Genomic DNA, 18,620 nt, shown 5'->3' with positions numbered 1-18,620 from the left:
TTCATTCCAATCTGCCTTGAAAGATATCACTTGCAGCAAAAGCTGTTGGCCGGTAGGAGGCTTCATGGCAGAAATTACTGAAAAAGTATTCCACCTGGTAAAGTTTAGTAAAAAAAATTTTTCCAGAATAAACACCCATTTCAGGACATTCAAGGTCCCTGGGTGATGCAAAGGGTTTACGCTCAACTACTAACATAAAGGTTGGCAGTTATAACCCACCTGTGGCACCATGGAAATCTGCTTCTGTAAAGAGTACAGCCAGGAACACCCTATGGAGCTCAGTTCGACTCTGTAATACGTGGGGTCACCATGAGTCGCAGTCGACTCAACGACAACAGGTTTGGTTTGGTTTTGGTTTCAGGGCGTTCAGCCTTACTTCTTACGTCAGCTTTAGTATATGCTGTTATGTGCGCGTGCACATACACACACAGAGACATAAATGTTTCATGTAAAGTATTTACTGTTTATCAAAAAACAACCAATCAACAAGTATTTATCAAATAGTGTTGAATGTTAATGAAAGACATAAAACAAATACCATATGTGACACAGTCTCTGTCCTTCAGGTAGTCATAATCAAGATGGAAAGATAAAAGTTATAACCAGGAAATAATAGTTTTAAAATTTCTTGAGAGGAACCTAGAGAGAGATGGGATGTGAGCTGGATTTTGAAGAATGGGTAATGTCTGGAGAGGGGTCAAGTGGGTGGGGTGGCTGCCCTTGAAACACTTACTGAAGCATTGAAGGATTCATTCACCCAGCAGGCATTTTTGAGCACATACTATGTCCCCGGCTAGGCACCAGGATTGTAAAAATGAATGATACCATTGCCACCCTCCAGGAGCTCACAGTCTAACAGAGGAGATGGTGGGACAGAGAGAGAGATAAACGAGCTTGTGTACCATAATAGCAGTGCCTAGGATGTAGGGAAGGGGCCCTGGTGGCGCTGGGGTTAAGCGCTCAGCTACTGATCGAAAGGTCAGAGGTTCAAACCCACCAGCCACTCTGTGGGGAAAAGATGTGGCAGTCTGTTTTTGTTAGATTACAGCCTTGGAAACGCTATGAGCAGTTCTGTTCTGTCCTATAGGGTCCTATGAGTTGGACTCAACTTGAAGGCACACAATAACAACGGGATACAGGGAGGGAACAGAACCAGGGTGCCTGGCCTGGCTGGGGTGGGGGTCAGGAAAGCATCCAGAAGAAGGGCCACACACAGTGAGCTTTGGGGAGTCAGGAGGAGTCAGTCCCATGGACCCAAGAAGAGCATACCAGGCACTAAGAGCAGAATATGAAAAGGAATATTCTCGACTGAGGACGAAAATGCCGTGGCTTCCCATGGCCAGCTGCCCATTGCCTTCTCTGTTTATTTTGAAGGTTAGTGCTGAGTGTCTACCCCATCCGCCAGCTAGACTGTAGAGTCCCTGGGTGGTGGAAACGTTTAAACTGCTTGAGTGCTAACTGAAAGGTTGGAGGTTTGAGGCCACCCAGAGGTTGAGAGCTTGAGAGGAGAAACTGACCAGCTTCTTCAATGCTGTATTCCTCTGCGTGGGACAGAGTCTCTGCTCAGTCAGTATTTGGTGACGGCCAGGGAACCACCTGACCAGCAGTCTTCCTTCCTCTATCCTCAGTGGAAGGAGTCCTGGTGGTGCAATGGTTAAGTGCTAACAAAAGTCTGTGGTTCAAGCCTACCAGCCACTCCTCGGGAGAAAGATGTGGTGGTCTGCTTCCGTAAAGATTACAGCCTGGGAAACCCTATGGGGTAGTTCTAGCCCATCCTATAGGGTCGCTGTGAGTCAGAAAGGACTCAACAGCAGTGGGGTTTCTGTTGTTGTTTTGGTTCTCAGTGGAGGATCAAAGGGGCTGTGCTCAGGGAAGGCAGGAGAGCCAGGGACAGCTCCCATGGAGCAGTGCCCTGCAGAGCCAGCCTGTGCTCACTGTGGGGCCAGGAGACCAGAAAGGTGGCCGGCTACGATTTGATGAAAACCTCAAGAGGGAAAAATCAAGAGTATTCCCTGAAGAGGGATCATTTTGGTCATGCTGGGGACTTCCTGGCACATGCAAAGAAACAAACTGGCCGTTCTTCCTACACAGCCATCCAGCCTGTGCTAAACGTCCAGGCCATTTGCATTCTAGTTTGGAGATATTTACACACATACACATATTTACATGCTTGCATGTGCCAGGGAAATTTCTGAAAAGCATTCATAGGAAATTAATAACAGGTGTGGGGATAAGGATCTGGGAGCAAACTTTTTCTTTACACTCTGCTGTACTATTTGAATTTTTTAACAATGAGCATGAATTACTTTTATAATTAAAATAATAATAATAATAAAGATAACTAGGAGTCCCTGGGTAGTGCAAACGGTTAAACTGCTTGACTGCTAACCAAAACACTAGAGGTTCGAGTCCACCCAGAGGTGCTTCTGAAGAAAGGCATGGGGATCTACTTCCAAAAAATCAGCCACTGAAAACTCTATGGAGCACAGATCTGCCCTGACACACATGGAATCACCATGAATCAGAATCCACTTGAGGGCAACTGGAAAAATGGGTCCCATCCTCACAGATTTGGACACACTCAATATTGGAATGATCCAGAGCATCTTAATTTTTTCAAGATTCCCAGGTGACTGATGGCAACCAGCCTGGAATCGCTTATCTAGATCACTCAGGTGACACTTCCTCCAAGGAGCCTTCCCTGATCACTCAATCACAGACTTCTCACTCTCTCCTGAATTCCTGCAGCAATTACCAAGGAGGAATTTACCCCACACTTGGGCATCTAGCTTGTGAGCTCTGACTGGCAGCATCACTTCTCTGGCACCACTTGTACCCCGGCAGCACCTAACGTGGTGCAACAGCTCCTCTTCTCCTTAACAGTTGCATGCTCCAGGGCTCCAGCCACCACTAGCCCTCTGTCAGTAACTCAAAAAAAAAAAACAAAAAACTGCTGTCGAGTCGATTCTGACTCATAGCAACCCTATCGGACAGAGTAGAACTGCCCCATAAGGTTTCCAAGGAGCGCCTGGTGGATTTGAACTGCCGACCTTTTGGTTAGCAGCCATAGCTCTTAACCACTGCACCACCAGGGTTTCCATCAGTAACTTAGTAGGGTGGAAAGTCAGGTAGATAATTTACATACTTGACCAGCTGGGTCTATATCAACCCCTTTCTACGCACAAATACCACAAGTACGTGGCTTTAAAAAACAGAAATTTATGTTCGTGCAGTTCCGGAGGCTAAAAGTCTAAATCAGAGTCTCAGCCATGTTTATTCCTTCCTTGTAGGTAGTCCTGGGCATTCCACGGTTCCTTGGCTTGTAGACACTCCTCATATGATGGTTGTCCCCACCCACCCCCACCACAGATGTCTCTATGTCTAATCTGCACTTTTTATAACTAAGAGGTGATTAGATTTAGAATACACTCTACTTGGGTTTAACCTACTCAACACAACAAAAAACCCTGTTTCCAAGCAGGATTACATCATCAGGTACTGGGGTTAGGATTCCAACACATATCTTGGGGAGGACACAATTCAATCCATAGCAATGGGCATCCAAATTCAAAATTGTTTAAAAACACTGCTGGCCAAAAAAAAAAAAGACATCTGTGTACCAGATTAGGCCTGTGGGGGGCCTGTTTGCAAGCCCTTTGTCTGCAGATTCTCACTGAGTGATCTTCTGCACTCTCCCAGCTTTAATCCAAAAGCTGATGGCTCTAACTCGGCACCCCCAGGCCAGACCATGTCCCTGGGCTCAGCTCCATATCCAACTTCCTGCTGACTGCCTTAACCAGGATCCCTCACGTGCACCTGGTCCAGCTGTCCGAGACCTGAATGGAATTGCTCATCTTATTCCCTTTAGCATGTCGGCACTTCTAGTTGCAAATAACAGATTCTCTCTAAACACCTTAATTAAGGAAAAGGGATTTGTTGTCTGTCTTGGGCTTCCTGTGGACTGAACTGGAGGCCCCCAGCACTGATACAGCCCCAGCACTGGCTTCTCTCGCAGACTCACCCTATGCACAGGTCTTCCCCACCTGGCGTCTCTGCTTCTCCCTCCACATCTGCACAATCATCTCTTCTCAGCCCTCTCTTGGTCTTCAGTTCAAACCTAGGCAAGATCCAGTGTAATTACCAGAGCTTATTACCACCGGAGGGCAGTAGTGGTTCAGTGGTAGAATTCTCATTTTTTTATGCAGGAGAACCCTCCTGATTCCTGGGCAATGCATGTGCAGCCACCACCTGTCTGTCGTTGGAAGCTTGCGTGTTGCTATGATGCTGAACAGGCTTCAGCAGTGCTTCCAGACTAAGATGGCCTAGGAAGAAAGGCCTGGCGACCTACTTTTGAAAATCAGCCAGTAAAAACCCTGTGGATCATAACGGTCCCATCCACACTGATCATGAGGATGGTGCAGGACAGGGCAGCATTTTGTCCCATTTGCATGAGGTCACCATGAGTTGGGGGCCAACCCAATGGCAGCTAGCAACAACAACAACAAATTACCACTGGTGTCAGGCTCCCTCATAGGCCACTCTGGGTTGGATTAGGTTCCACTCCTCCTACCCCCAAAACACACACACACACACACACACACACACACACACATGCACACACGCACACACACACACACAAAACTGCTTGGCACTGCTTCCATGAGTGGGGCATTGCCGCTGAAAGGAGAAGTTGGGCTTTCCAGGCACTGTGTCAGTGCACCCGGGCCACCTCCAGACCTGCCCTCCTTCCTTTATGTTCTTCACGCCTCTTGACAGCAGCTGTGCTCTTTCTGGCCCTCACTTGCTGCATTGCTAGGCTCCGAATCCTCCCAGTCCTATCTCTGAACTGTGAATCTGTCTGTACCTCCAATTCAACCACCACTGCCTTGGTTTAGTCACCCATCTCTCCTTTGCCTGGGGTACAGCAGCTGACTTGTCTTCCTGCCTCGAATCCTTCTGCCTCACAGCTGCCAAGGTCAGTCGTCCATATGGCTCCTCTGTCTACACCTCTCAGAGGCTTCTTGCCACCTACCAGGGAAAATCCCCACCTTAGTGGGGGGCATAAGGCCCCCCGGGATCTCACCCCTGTCCATGTCACCACCCTCATCTCTCACTGCTCACTGACTTGTATTTTATACTCCAGCAGCAGCAAACTTCCCTTCATTTTTTGAGGCCTGTATGCCTTTACTCCTGGTCTGCCACTCCCACCTACAGCCCCCTCTCTTCCTCCTACAAAACTTCTGCTCATTGCTAAGCTAAAGCAAGGCATCCACATCTTCTCCAACCCCCAAAACAACTGGGGTTAGATGCTCAGGCTGTATGTACCCATAGTACTCCATGCCTGTCTCTCTTATCATTGCTACCTTATTATCTTATTGTCATTATTATCTCTGTCTTCCCCTCAGCCAAGCTCCTGAAGGCAAGAATGGGTTCTTATTTATCATTGTATCTCTAGTATCAAACTCAGTACCTAGTGTGTAAAACCAGTTGCTGGTGAGTCAGTTTCAAGTCCTGGCAACCGCATGTGTGTCAGAGTAGAACTGTGTTCCATAGGGTTTTCAATGGCTGATTTTTTAAAGATAGATTGTGAGGCCTTTCTTTCAAGGCACCTCTGGGTGGACTCGAACTTCTGACCTTTTGATTAGCAGCTGAGTGCATTAACCATTTGCACCACCAAGGACTCTACCTGGTATATTGTTGTTGTTGCTGTGTGCTGTCAAGTTGATTCTGACTCAGAGTGACCTTAAGGATGGAGTAGAACTGCCCCATAGGGTTTCCTAGGCTGTAAATCTTTATGGGATCAGATCACCAGGTCTTTTCTCCTGCAGAGTGACTGGTGGGCTTGAACCATCAGCCTTTAGATTAGCAGCTAAGTACTTAACCACTGTGCCACCAGGGCTCCTTACCTGATATATAAAAAACTTGTTGTTGCCAAGTCAATTGCAACTCATAGAGACCCTATAGAATAGAGTAGAACTGACCCACAGGGTTTCCAAGGAGTGCCTGGTGAATTCAACTGCCAAACTTTTGGTCAGCAGCTGAGCTCTTAACCACTGTACCACCAGAGCCCCTACCTGATATTTAGTAGGTGCAAAATAAATGAATGAATGCTAAGTATACATAAGCCACTAAGTGAATATGTGTATGTTGGCTGATTAAAAATGATGACCTTAAAGTACTACAAGATCCACCTGGAAATGTGTTTTAGAAACCACTGCCTGACGTCAACCATGGCTAGCATTCTTCCCACCACTACCCCTGACACTGCTCTCTCCTGTCCTTCTATCTGTCTCTGGTGCCAAAAGGCTTTGAGAAAAAAACAGAACCCTAAATACATAATTGAAGGCCCAAAGGTTTGCAAGAACATAGGGGGTGAGGTGAATTGTGGAGATAAAGGTACATAAAGAGGTAAAAAGGTAACAACTGATCATTACTTGGAAATCCTTTCAGCAGGCATCTGTTTTGTAGGTACACAGTTGCATGGCCAAGGGCAAACTGGCAGAAAGAACATAACTTAATGAAGCATAATTGCCATTGTAAACTCACAGGGCCTCTCAACAGAAGCCTTTATACTATCAGAGCATTTCTGTTTCCAAGAAAAATTGTGCACTGCCGAATGAGTCATGATTGGCCGTTGTCGATTTTCACATTCACGTTAAAAAGCTTTCTCCTTGATGGGAAACCTTCTTCTAGAGTGTGTCCACACACAGGAGTGGTATCTTAGGTAAGGCAAACCACATTGCATTCTCTGCACAAAAGCAGGTTAGTTTCTTCTCCACACTGGGCCCTACACACCTAGTTCTTCTGAGATGTCTGTCAATGACGGGAGCATTGTCCTTTCCAACACCTCCACGAGTGCGAGGAGTCAGGTTTGGTGGTTAGTTTGAGACAGCGGTGGGCTCTCTTGTGTCCTAGATCCTTGTTCTTTGTCAGATCCCAGCCATGGGGCCGTAAGAGCAAGGAATAAAGCCTCTTCCTTAAGAGTGTTTATTCATTCACGCATTTATTCAGCGTCTGTGATGGCCAGGCCATGGGCTGGACACTGAGTTCAAAGACAAGAGTAAGACCCCTGCCCTTAAGGAGCTCATGTATGTAAGGCCCCTGCCCTTAAGGAGCTCATGTTGGACAGGTCAGGCCGGGCAGAGTATAGGAAGTGTCACCTGGAGCTCCACCCACTGTAGTGGGAGCACAGAGTGGAGCACCTAACCCACCTGGAAGCCAGGGGCTGGGTCTTCCTAGCAACACCCCAGCTAGTCTTCAAGAGTACACCAGAGTCAGGTGAAGGCACAAAGGAAAGGCAGCTCAGGTAAAGTACACAGCTTTACCTTGGTCCAGAAACAAGCAGGCAACTGGTGGGTGGGAAACTAAGTCTAAGCATTTTAGTATACAAGACACAGAGTGTATGGGGTGCCTCCAAAAGGATAAAATACCTACAAATAAACCTAGGCAGGGATATAAAAGACTTATACAAGGAAAACTGTAAAACAAGACTGAAAGAAACTAAAAGAGATCTACATAAATGGAAAAACATTCCATGCCCATGGACTGGAAGATTTAACATGGTGAAAAAGTCAATGCAATCCTGATCCAAATTCCAACAACATTCTTTAATGAAATAGAAACACTAATCTCTATCTTTATATGGAAAGGAAAGAGCCCCTGAATAGCTAAAGCAATACTGAAGAAGTACAAAGTAGGAAGCCTCACACTTCACGGTCTCAAAACTTGCTCTACAGCTACAGTAACCAAAACAGCCTGATACTGGTTCAATGACACACAGACCAATGGAATAGAATTAAGAACCCAGGAGTAAATTCATCCAGCTGGTCTTCGACTCTTTGGGGAAGAAACAGTCTCTTTAATAAATGGTGTTGGGAAAACTGGATACCCATTTGCAGAAAAAAATGAAACAGGATCCATACTTCCCACCATACACAAAAACTAACTCAAAATAGATCAAAGACCTAAATGTCAAAACTGAAACTATAAGATTTCTGGAAGATAGCCTAGGGACAAAACTAGGGGACTGAATTTTCATCATAAATAGCCTATCAAGCACAACTAAAATTACACGAATGACAGAAGATAAATTAGATAACTGGGACCTCCTAAAAAGTAAATACCTATGCTCATCAAAAGACTTTACCAAGAGAATAAAAAACGAGTACCTACAGACTGGGGGAAGACGTTTGGCAACAACATATCGATAAGGGTCTAATCTCTAAAATATATAGAAAGTTTCAGCACCTAAACAACAAAAAGACAAACAATCCAATCAAAAAATGGGCAAAGAACATGAACAGACACTTCACCCAAGAAGATGTTCAGGTGGCCAACAACTACATACAAAGATGTTCGCAATCATTAGCCACTAGTGAGGTGCAAATCAAAACTACAATAAGAAACCAAATGCAAAAATGGCAATGATCAAAAACAGAAAACAACAAATGCTGGTGAGGTCATAAACCCATTGCCATCGAGTCAATTCTGACTCATAGAGACCCTATCAAACAGAGTAGAACTGCTCCATAGAGTTTTCAAGAAGAGCCTGATGGATTCAAACTGCTGACCTTTTGGTTACCAGCCAAACTCTTAACCACTATGCCACCAGGGTTTCCCGTGACGTCATGGGGAGATTGGAACTCTTATACGTTGCTGGTGGGATTGTAAAATGGTACAACCACTATGGAAAATGGTATGACACCTTCTCAAAAAGCTAGAAATACCTTATGGTCCAGCAATACCACTCCTACATATATATCCAAGAGACATGAATAGACACATATGCACACCTATATTCATTGCAGCATTATTCACAATAGGAAAAAAATGAAAACCAACGTCAGTGTCCATCAATGGATGAATGGATAAATCGTGGTATATACATCGAGTGGAATACTACCCAACTATAAAGAATAAATGAGGAGTCCGTGAAACAACTTACAACATAGCTGCATCTGGAGGACATTAGCTGAATGAAATAAGTCAATCACAAAAGGGCAAATATTTCACTATTATAAAAAGTCAAGAATAGATATATACTCAGAAGACAATGTTCTTTGGTATTTACCAGGGATGGGAAGGAAAGGAGGGGAAATCACTTTCTAGATAGTAAAAAAATTAGACACTTGTTATTTTTGGTGATGGGAAAGGAAGTACCAAATATGGGTGAAGTCAGCACAACTTGACCAAGGTATATAAAGACACTAAGAAGTACACAAGAAAAATGGACAGTTTTGTTAAATGCTATAACAGAGTGTATGGGATGGAGTTTGGAAAGGTAGGGTCAGATCATAGGATTCTACTTGAAGATGCAAGGGCAGATGGGGCAAAGTAAATGATCTGCAGGGAGAATTCAAAGTTAAGGCTGAAACACAAGGCTGAGTTTTCAAGCCTCCGTCCCTTTAGTGAATGAGCAAAATAGTTCAGAACAGAGACTTGAAATCACACAGAATAGGGCTTAAGTCCTAGGTCATAATTAGGTGTGTGACCTTGGACAAATCTCTAAACCTGAGTTTTTTTGCCTTTAAGCATTGTATGGTAAAACAGAGGAAAAACTCAAAAGAGGATAATTTAAGAGGGGTTTATATACAAGGGAAAAAGGACCCTTAGCACAAACGATTAAGAACTTGGCTGCTAACCAAAAGGTTGGTGGTTTGAACGCACCCAGCAGCCCCTCAGGAAAAAGACCTGGCTATCTGCTCCCATAAAGATTATAGCCTAGAAAACCCTCTTGGGGGCAGTTCTACTCTGTCACATGGGGTTTCCATGAGTCAGAAACAACTAGAGGGCACCTTACAATGAAAGCAAACGTACAATGACTGTTTACAAAGATGGGGGTGTGAGGGAACCACAAGGCATAGCAGATTGACCCTGGACTTAGTAGCAGCTGATCTAGACCCAACGGGATGAAGAGGGAGCATTTACTGCAACCCAGAGAGAATGGCTGGTAGAGTCAGGTGCCTTCAGTCAGGGATATAATCAGCCTGAGGGGAGGCTGATGAGAGGGACTCAGAGGAGTAGACAGTGTGACTTCCATTTCCTTGGTCCGCTACCATCTCCATAGGAGTCCATATTGGCTGGACTGTATCAGAAGTCAGAGAGGTCAATAACTCATGTATCAGTGCATAACAAGTCAGCCTCCCAGGGCACAGAGCAGAGTGGAGTGGCTCTAAAGTGGGTGAACTGAAGATGTCTAGCCCACCCACCTCATGGGAGGTGATTGATGGTTGAGTGAGATAATGCAGTAAAGCTTTCAGCGGAGTTCTTGACACGAAATAAGGGCTCAATCGAAGTTCAACTAGAACAAATTGGAATCTAGTAGTACAGTTGCATAAATGTGTTGCTGGTAGATAAGATGACAAATTAAATAACAGCTGAAAAGACTAGAAAGATGTAACAGTTCTTCCTGGAAGATAGGGCTGAGGCTGGAATAGAGGAGATGGAATGTCCCTTAAAGCATTTGGACATGGCTTTCTTTGGGTTGGGGAATTTAGATATTATGAACCATAAACTTTTAGGCCCAGAAAAGTTGGGACTGGGTTTATTGTTTTTGAGTACCCATGAAGATATCATTTGTAGATTATTTGAATGGTTTAATATATAAAATAGTTCACACTTAAGAAACATCAGTAAAGAGCGTGGCGATTACAAGCGCAAATAGGCAGATCCTTGACCACAAAGCTCACATGTTCTGTGTAAGAAGATAACAGCCCAAAGCTGTTCTCTCTCGTATTTGACTGCCTCTCTCCACACGAACTGTCTAATGAAACAGCCTGGCCAGGGAGCTGTCTGTGAAATTTCTAGATCTGAGCATGATTTTACAACTTCTGTTTGCTCCTCTGTTCTTATTTTAAAATCCTCTTTCTTCATTTTAACTTACACTCCAAGCTGGGAGCAGTGGTGGTCCAGGGGTAGAATTCTTGCCTTCAGTGCAGGAGACCCAGGCTCGATTCCTGGCCAGTGCACCTTATACACAGTCCTCACCTATCTGTCAGTGGAGGTTTTCATGTTGGTATGATGCTGAACAAGTTTCAAGGAGCTTCCAGACCAAGATTGACTAGGAAGAAAGGCCTGGTCATCTACATCCAAAAATCAGCCAGTGAAAATCCTACGGATCACAATGGTCTAATCTAAAACCAATCATGGGGATGGCACAGGACCAGGTGGTGTTTCATTCTGTTGTGCATGGGGTCGCCATGAGTCAGGGGCCAACTTGACGGCAGCCAACAACAGCAACAACAATATGCTCCACTCAAAGCTAGGCCCATTCCTTCAGTACAGCCGCATAAACACAGTATTCTGTACAAAAAAGAGCTAAGGCTAGAAGAAATTGGAATACATGTTAAGAAAATTGGCTCAAGAAGAATAAAACTTCCCTGGGGTTTTCTTAAATGTGTTTTTTTTTTTTTAAAGAAAGCCAAATAATAAAATAAAACACTGCTGTTCATTAACAAAAACCTCAATTACCTAAAATCTAGTTTTTTCCAAGATGAAATAACTTTTCCATCTGCCTGCCTTTCCTAATTAAAAAAAAAAAAATGCTGTCAAGTCAGTTCCAATTCATAGTGACCCTACATGCCCCAAAGGGTTTCCAAGGTTGTAATCTTTACGATAGCAGACTGCCACATCTTTCTCCTGTGGAGTGGCTGGTGGGTTCGAACCACAGACCTTTCAGTTAGCAGCCGAATGCCTTTCCTAACAGGCGCATTTCATTTAGCCTAGATCCTCATTATGGGACGTATTTACGTATCCATCTCCTGCTTCAGGGTTTCCTTGGGCAGGGAAATATGTGCTTGGTGGTTTCAGAAGCACTGAGGTTCATTTAGCCAAAAGCAGCAAATCTTTGAAAGTGAAATTTTCCAGGCACTTAGCCCCTAAGTCAACCTTGTGGGGATAGATGAGTTTGAATCTTATCGGCCCACAGAATGTCTCACAGCCTTTAAAAATGTCATCAACCATTCCCCTACACAGCAGTGGCCTGGTGATATTGCACCTCAGGGTAGGAGGCGCCTGAAGAATGACTGACCCAAGGCTGTTTTTCTAAGCTTTATTAAATTTCTTACTTGCCAATAGCCCAATCCCTCACAGGCGTGGAATCTGTTGATTCCTGTTCATTTGTTCTTACACTGGTTTCCAGGCTGAAGCTGTGTTTTGAACAAACTTTGGTGTTGTGGGAAGATTTAGGGCTCATTTGGGGACAGAACTCCCACTGTGGCTGCCATCCTCTGGGTTGTTGAGACTCTAGAGCTGGAACCGTTTGATGCCATCCAGCTTTGCACCTGGGCTTCCAGAGTCAAGCCCACCTGCCTTCTGCTCTGTTGATCACATACAGCTGCAGCCTCAGGCCCACCCACCCTTCCCACTCTCCAGTCCCAGCCAGAGCCTCCCCTGCCCCCATGTGCCTCCAGCACATACAAGGTCTTTTCCTAAGTCTTTATCCAGCGAGATAAACTGGGAGAGGGGAGTTACAGAGCTAGGGTATCTCAGAACTGGAAGGAATATTAGAAATTTTTGAATTCAGCCTCTTCATTTTTAAATGAGGAAATTTTGGCCCCCAAAAGTGTGTTAATGGTCAACTGAAAGTCACATTAAGGACCTCTGGTGGCACAGTGGTTAAGCGCTCTGCTGCTAACCCAATGTTGGTGGTTCGAAGCCACCCAGCGACCTCACAGGAGAAAGACCTGGCGATCTGCTCCCACAAAGATTACAGTCTAGAAACTCAACCATGTATATGAGACTAAATGGGCACACAAGCCCAGGGGCAAGGACAAGAAGGCAGGAGGGGACAGGAAAGCTGGACAAATGGAAATGGGAAGCCCAAAGTGCAGAAGGGGAGAGTGTTGACACGTCATGGGGTTGGTAACCAATGTCACAAAACAATGTGTGTATTAATTGTTTAACGAGAAACTAATTTGCTGTATACCTTCATCTGAAATGCAATTTAAAAAAAGATTACTGCCTAGAACCTGCACGTTTGTCATACTGTGGGGGCTTGTGTGTTGCTGTGATGCTGGAAGCTATGGCACTGGTATTCAGATACGAGCAGGGTCACCCATGGAGGACAGGTTTCAGCTGAGCTTCCAGACTAGGAAAAAGGACCCAGCAGCCTACTTCTGAAAAGCATTAGCCAGTGAAAACCTTATGAATAGCAGCAGAACATTGTCTGATGTAGTGCTGGAAGATGAGCCCCCCAGGTTGGGAGACAATCAAAAGATGACTGGGGAAGAGCTCCCTCCGCAAAGTAGAGTCGACCTTAATGACGTGGATGGAGTAAAGCTTTCGGGACCTTCATTTGCTGATGTGACACGACTCAAAATGAGAAGAAACAGCTGTAAACATCCATTAATAATTGGAACCTGGAATATATGAAGTATGAATCTAGGAAAATTGGAAATCATCAAAAATGAAATGGAACGCATAAACATCAATATCCTAGGCATTAGTGAGCTAAAATGGACTGGTATTGGCCATTTTGAATTGGACAATCATATAGTCTACTATGCTGGGAATGACAACTCGAAGAGGAATGGTGTTGCATTCATCGTCAAAAAGAACGTTTCAGGATCTATCCTGAAGTACAACACTGTCAGTGATAGGATAATATCCATACGCCTACAAGGAAGACCAGTTAATACAACTATTATTCAAATTTACACACCAACCGCTAGGGCCAAAGATGAAGAAATAGAAGATTTTTATCAGCTACTACAGTCTGAAATTGATCAAACATGCAATCAAGATGCATTGGTAATTACTGGCGAATGGAATGCAAAAGTTGGAAACAAAGAAGAAGGATCAGTAGTTGGAAAATATGGCCTTGGTGATAGAAACAATGCTGGAGATCGAATGATAGAATTTTGCAAGACCAATGACTTCTTCATTGTAAATACCTTCTTTCACCAACATAAACGGCAACTATACACATGGACCTCACCAGATGGAACACATAGAAATCAAACTGACTACATCTGTGGAAGGAGACAATGGAAAAGCTCAATATCATTAGTCAGAACAAGGCCAGGGGCCGACTGTGAAACAGATCATCAACTGCTCTTATGCAAATTCAAGCTGAAAGTGAAGAAAATCAGAGCAAGTCCACGAGAGCCAAAATATGACCTTGAGTATATCCCACCTGAATTTAGAGACCATCTCAAGAATAGATTTGACACATTGAACTCTAGTGACCGCAGACCAGACGAGTTGTGGAATGACATCAAGGAGATCATACATGAAGAAAGCAAGAGGTCACTGAAAAGACAGGAAAGAACGAAAAGACCAAGATGGATGTCAGAGGAGACTCTGAAACTTGCTCTTGAGCGTCAAGCAGCTAAAGCAAAAGGAAGAATTGCTGAAGTAAAAGAACTGAACAGAAGATTTCAAAGGGCCTCTCAAGAAGACAAAGTATTATAATGACATGTACAAAGAGCTGGAGATGGAAAACCAAAAGAGAAGAACACGCTCGGCATTTCTCAAGCTGAAAGAACTGAAGAAAAAATTCAACCCTCGAGTTGCAATAGTGAAGGATTCCACGGGGAAAATATTAAACGACGCAGGAAGCATCAGAAGAAGATGGAAGGAATACACAGAGTCATTATACCAAAAAGAATTAGTCTATATTCAACCATTTCAAGAGGTGGCATATGATCAGGAACCGATGGTACAGAAGGAAGAAGTCCAAGATGCTCTGAAGGCATTGGTGAAAAACAAGGCTACAGGAATTGATGGAATATCAATTGAGATGTTTCAACAAACAGATGCAGCGCTGGAGGTGCTCACTCGTCTATGCCAAGAAATATGGAAGACAGCTTCCTGGGCAACTGACTGGAAGAGATGCATATTTATGCCTATTCCCAAGAAAGGTGATCCGACCGAATGTGGAAATTATAGAACAATATCATTAATATCACACGCAAGCAAAATTTTGCTGAAGATCATTCGAAAACGGCTGCAGCAGTATATCGACAGGGAACTGCCAGAAATTCAAGCCGGTTTCGGAAGAGGACGTGGAACTGGGGATATCATTGCTGATGTCAGATGGATCCTGGCTGAAAGCAGAGAATACCAGAAGGATGTTTACCTCTGTTTTATTGACGATGCAAAGGCATTTGACTGTGTGGATCATAACAAACTATGGATAACACTGCGAAGAATGGGAATTCCAGAACACTTAATTGTGCTCATGAGGAACCTTTACATAGATCAAGAAGGCAGTTGTTTGGACAGAACAAGGGGATACTGATTGGTTTAAAGTCAGGAAAGTGTGCGTCAGGGTTGTATTCTTTCACCATACCTATTTAATCTGTATGCTGAACAAATAATATGAGAAGCTGGACTATATGAAGAAGAACAGGGCATCAGGATTGGAGGAAGACTCATTAACAACCTGCATTATGCAGATGACACAACCTTGCTTGCTGAAAGTGGAGAGGACTTGAAGCACTTACTGATGAAGATCAAAGACCACCGCCTTCAGTATGGATTACACCTCAATATAAAGAAAACAAAAATCCTCACAACTGGACCAATGAGCAACATCATGATAAAGGGAGAAAAGATTGAAGTTGTCAAGGATTTCATTTTACTTGGATCCACAATCAACAGCCTTGGAAGCAGCAGTCAAGAAATCAAAAGACGCGTTGCATTGGGCAAATCTGCTGCAAAGGACCTCTTCAAAGTGTTAAAGAGCAAAGATGTCACCCTGAAGACTAAGGCGCACCTGACCCAAGCCATGGTATTTTCAATCACATCATATGCATGTGAAAGCTTGACAATGAACAAGGAAGACCAAAGAAGAGTTGACGCCTTTGAACTGTGGTGTTGGGGAAGAACATTGACTATACCATGGACTGCCAAAAGAATGAACAAATCTGCCTTGGAAGAAGTGCAGCCAGCATGCTCCTTAAAGGCAAGTATGACTAGACTGCATCTTATATACTTTGGACATGTTGTCAGGAGGGATCAATCCCTGGAGAAGGACATCATGCTTGGCAGAGTACAGGGTCAGTGGAAAAGAGGAAGACCCTCAATGAAGTGGATTGACACAGTGACTGCAACAATGAGCTCAAGCATAACAACGATTGTAAGGATGGCGCAGGACCGGGCAGTGTTTCGTTCTGTTGTGTATAGGGTCGCTATGAGTCGGAACTGACTCGACGGCACCTAACAACAACAAAAACACTGCCTAGAAGACCCCATGGGGCAGTTCTACTCTGTCATATGGGGTCAGTATGAGTTGAAATTGACTCGTCGGCACCCAACAGCAACAAAAGTCACATTGGAACTGAGCACAGAACTGGAGAATCCGTGATTCTATGGAATGCTTTGTATTTAGGGTATTTAATCAAAATTTCTACCCCTATTAAGTTTGTCAGGTGAATACTGGTACCTCTAGAACAATAAGTGGTTTGCACCAGCATCCTAATAAGATTTTTTTAAAATCAACTTTGAAATTGTTCAGTGGCTGAAATGGATAACAGTATTATCGTAGTGCTAACCCCTGCTGATACCACATATTAACGGGCAAGAGTGTTGTTTGCCGTCACGTTGATTCTGACTCACGACGACCCTAGAGGTCAGAGTAGAACTGCCCCATTGGGGCTCCTAGGCTGTAATCTTTATGGGAGCAGATTGCCAGGCCTTTTCTCTTGTGGAGCCACTGGGTGGGTTCAAACCCCTGACATTTTGGCTAGCAGCTGAGCACTTAACAATTGCGTCACCAGGACTCCTTAATGGGCAAGACTATAACCCTTCAAATACCCAATTTGAGCATGGCAGGCTAGGGCCACTATGGCAACAAGGTTGTAGAATTTTCTTTTCTTCCTATGATGACTTTTGAAATAAAATAAACCTAGAAGGGTCCTGAAATGTTTACGAAGCATATATTTTGTTTGCTTGTTTTCCACCAACCCACCATACACTCACAGAAAAGAAGATCATAGCATTTATACAAAGAAGGTTGTTTGGTAGGTTTTTAGGGTATATTGTACTCTGTGGCTAATAATATGCAAAGTAAGGTAAAGCCAAACATATATTTATCTTTGATCATTACCTGAGTTAACGATTTCTGCTGCTTGTTAAATCAGAAGTTTACTTCTTTGCTACCCATAGAATGTGTGATTTCTTTACTGAGATTATATTTGTAGCACACACAGGGCAGGTTTCTTTAAACTCGATTGATAAATATCTGTTTCTTCTGGGCAAAATCTAAAACTACCACTTTCGATATAAAAAAGTTTCAGATCCTTATGCCATCTTGTCTTCCAGGCTCTGTGGCTACCCTCCTTTTTATGACGAAAATGACTCCAAACTCTTTGAACAGATCCTCAAGGCAGAATATGAGTTTGACTCCCCCTACTGGGACGACATCTCTGACTCTGGTAGGTCTCCATCACCTCCCAGTGGGCAGTCCCTGGGACCCCTACCACCAGACCATCTTACCCTGGCAGGCCCAGTGGGGGTCAGAACGGCCCCAAGGCTCCCAAAGAAGCTTCATGAGCTACATATTTGGGTTTGACTTGCAAAGCTGAGGAAAGACTGGGGCCATTTGATCTGAGCCAGGCTGAGGGATGTGGGGCTCACCCATCTACCACTCCTAGCCCTGGTCTGGATGCTCCAGGAATGAAACAATATTACCCAAAAACCAAACCCCTTGCCATTGAGTCGATTCTGACTCATAGTGGCCCTTTAGAGCAGAGCAGAACTGCCCCATAGGGTTTCCAAAGAGTGGCTGGTGGATTCAAACTGCTGACCTTTTGATTAGCAGCTGAGCTCTTAACCACTACACTGCAAAACAATATTAACTAACATTTATTTGCACTTACTGTGTACTGAGCACTATAAGCTCTATACATGTATTAACTCACTTAGTCCTCAGGACAAACCATCAGGTAGGTCTTACTATTATCCCATTTGATGGATGAGGAAACTGAGGCACCAGAAGATTAAATAACTCAACCAAAGTCACACAGCTAGCAAGTGGCACAGCTGGGATTTGAACCCAAGTTCTTATTCTAGCCCACGTCTTATCTACTATGCCACACTGAAATATTCCCAGGAAAGTTTGCCATTTCTTCCTCAGGGGTAAAAATCAAAACCCAAGCCCCAAGTATTTTGACTAAACCTCTCTGAGCCATGAGTTGGAGCTGACTTGACAGCAACTAACGAGTGGGCTACAGATGATGCTTCTTGAAAGTTTTGTATCCCCAGTGCCTAGGCCAGGACCTAGCGAGCTTAGTAGGTGCTCAGCGAATTTTGTTGAATCAGCGATGTCTAAAACACGTAGGGACATCAACAAAACAGCACTCTCCAGCAGTGGGGGGCCCAATAAAAGACACAGTATTATGAGGATATTTTATCTCTTCTTTAAATTTTTTTTTTTTTTTTTTAAACAGAAGGTGTCTAGAGAGACACCTGCTAGAGAGAAGGAAACTGAAGCTGTAGAGCCAGAGTCCTAGGCCTCACTCACTTGGTGTCCCAAGCCTTGGCCTCCCTTTTTCCCAAGTGCTGGTACTGCGTACCCTTTGTGTCTAAGTACAGTAGGGCCAGTGGAGGGCTGGTCTTATATTCCCCATGGCACACACTGTATTCTCAAAAATCTGGTGGTGTCATATTGTCACATC

At 44.1% G+C, this 18,620-nt stretch overlaps 1 protein-coding gene across 5 annotated transcripts in view; it reads left to right on the top strand.

The window, feature by feature from the left end:
- Positions 1–18,620, top strand: part of CAMK1D (calcium/calmodulin dependent protein kinase ID) — a 488,630-nt gene that overhangs the window by 454,519 nt on the left and 15,491 nt on the right. For all 5 annotated transcript variants that reach the window (XM_049881986.1, XM_049881983.1, XM_049881985.1 and 2 more), the window contains one exon: positions 17,266–17,378. In XM_049881986.1, coding sequence (XP_049737943.1) covers positions 17,266–17,378 — 113 coding nt within the window. The remainder of the gene's footprint in view (positions 1–17,265; positions 17,379–18,620) is intronic.

This window comes from Elephas maximus, chromosome 4, assembly GCF_024166365.1.
Source record: "Elephas maximus indicus isolate mEleMax1 chromosome 4, mEleMax1 primary haplotype, whole genome shotgun sequence".
Classification (NCBI taxonomy): Eukaryota; Metazoa; Chordata; class Mammalia; order Proboscidea; family Elephantidae; genus Elephas; species Elephas maximus.
This window is presented reverse-complemented; position numbering and strand designations above follow the sequence as displayed.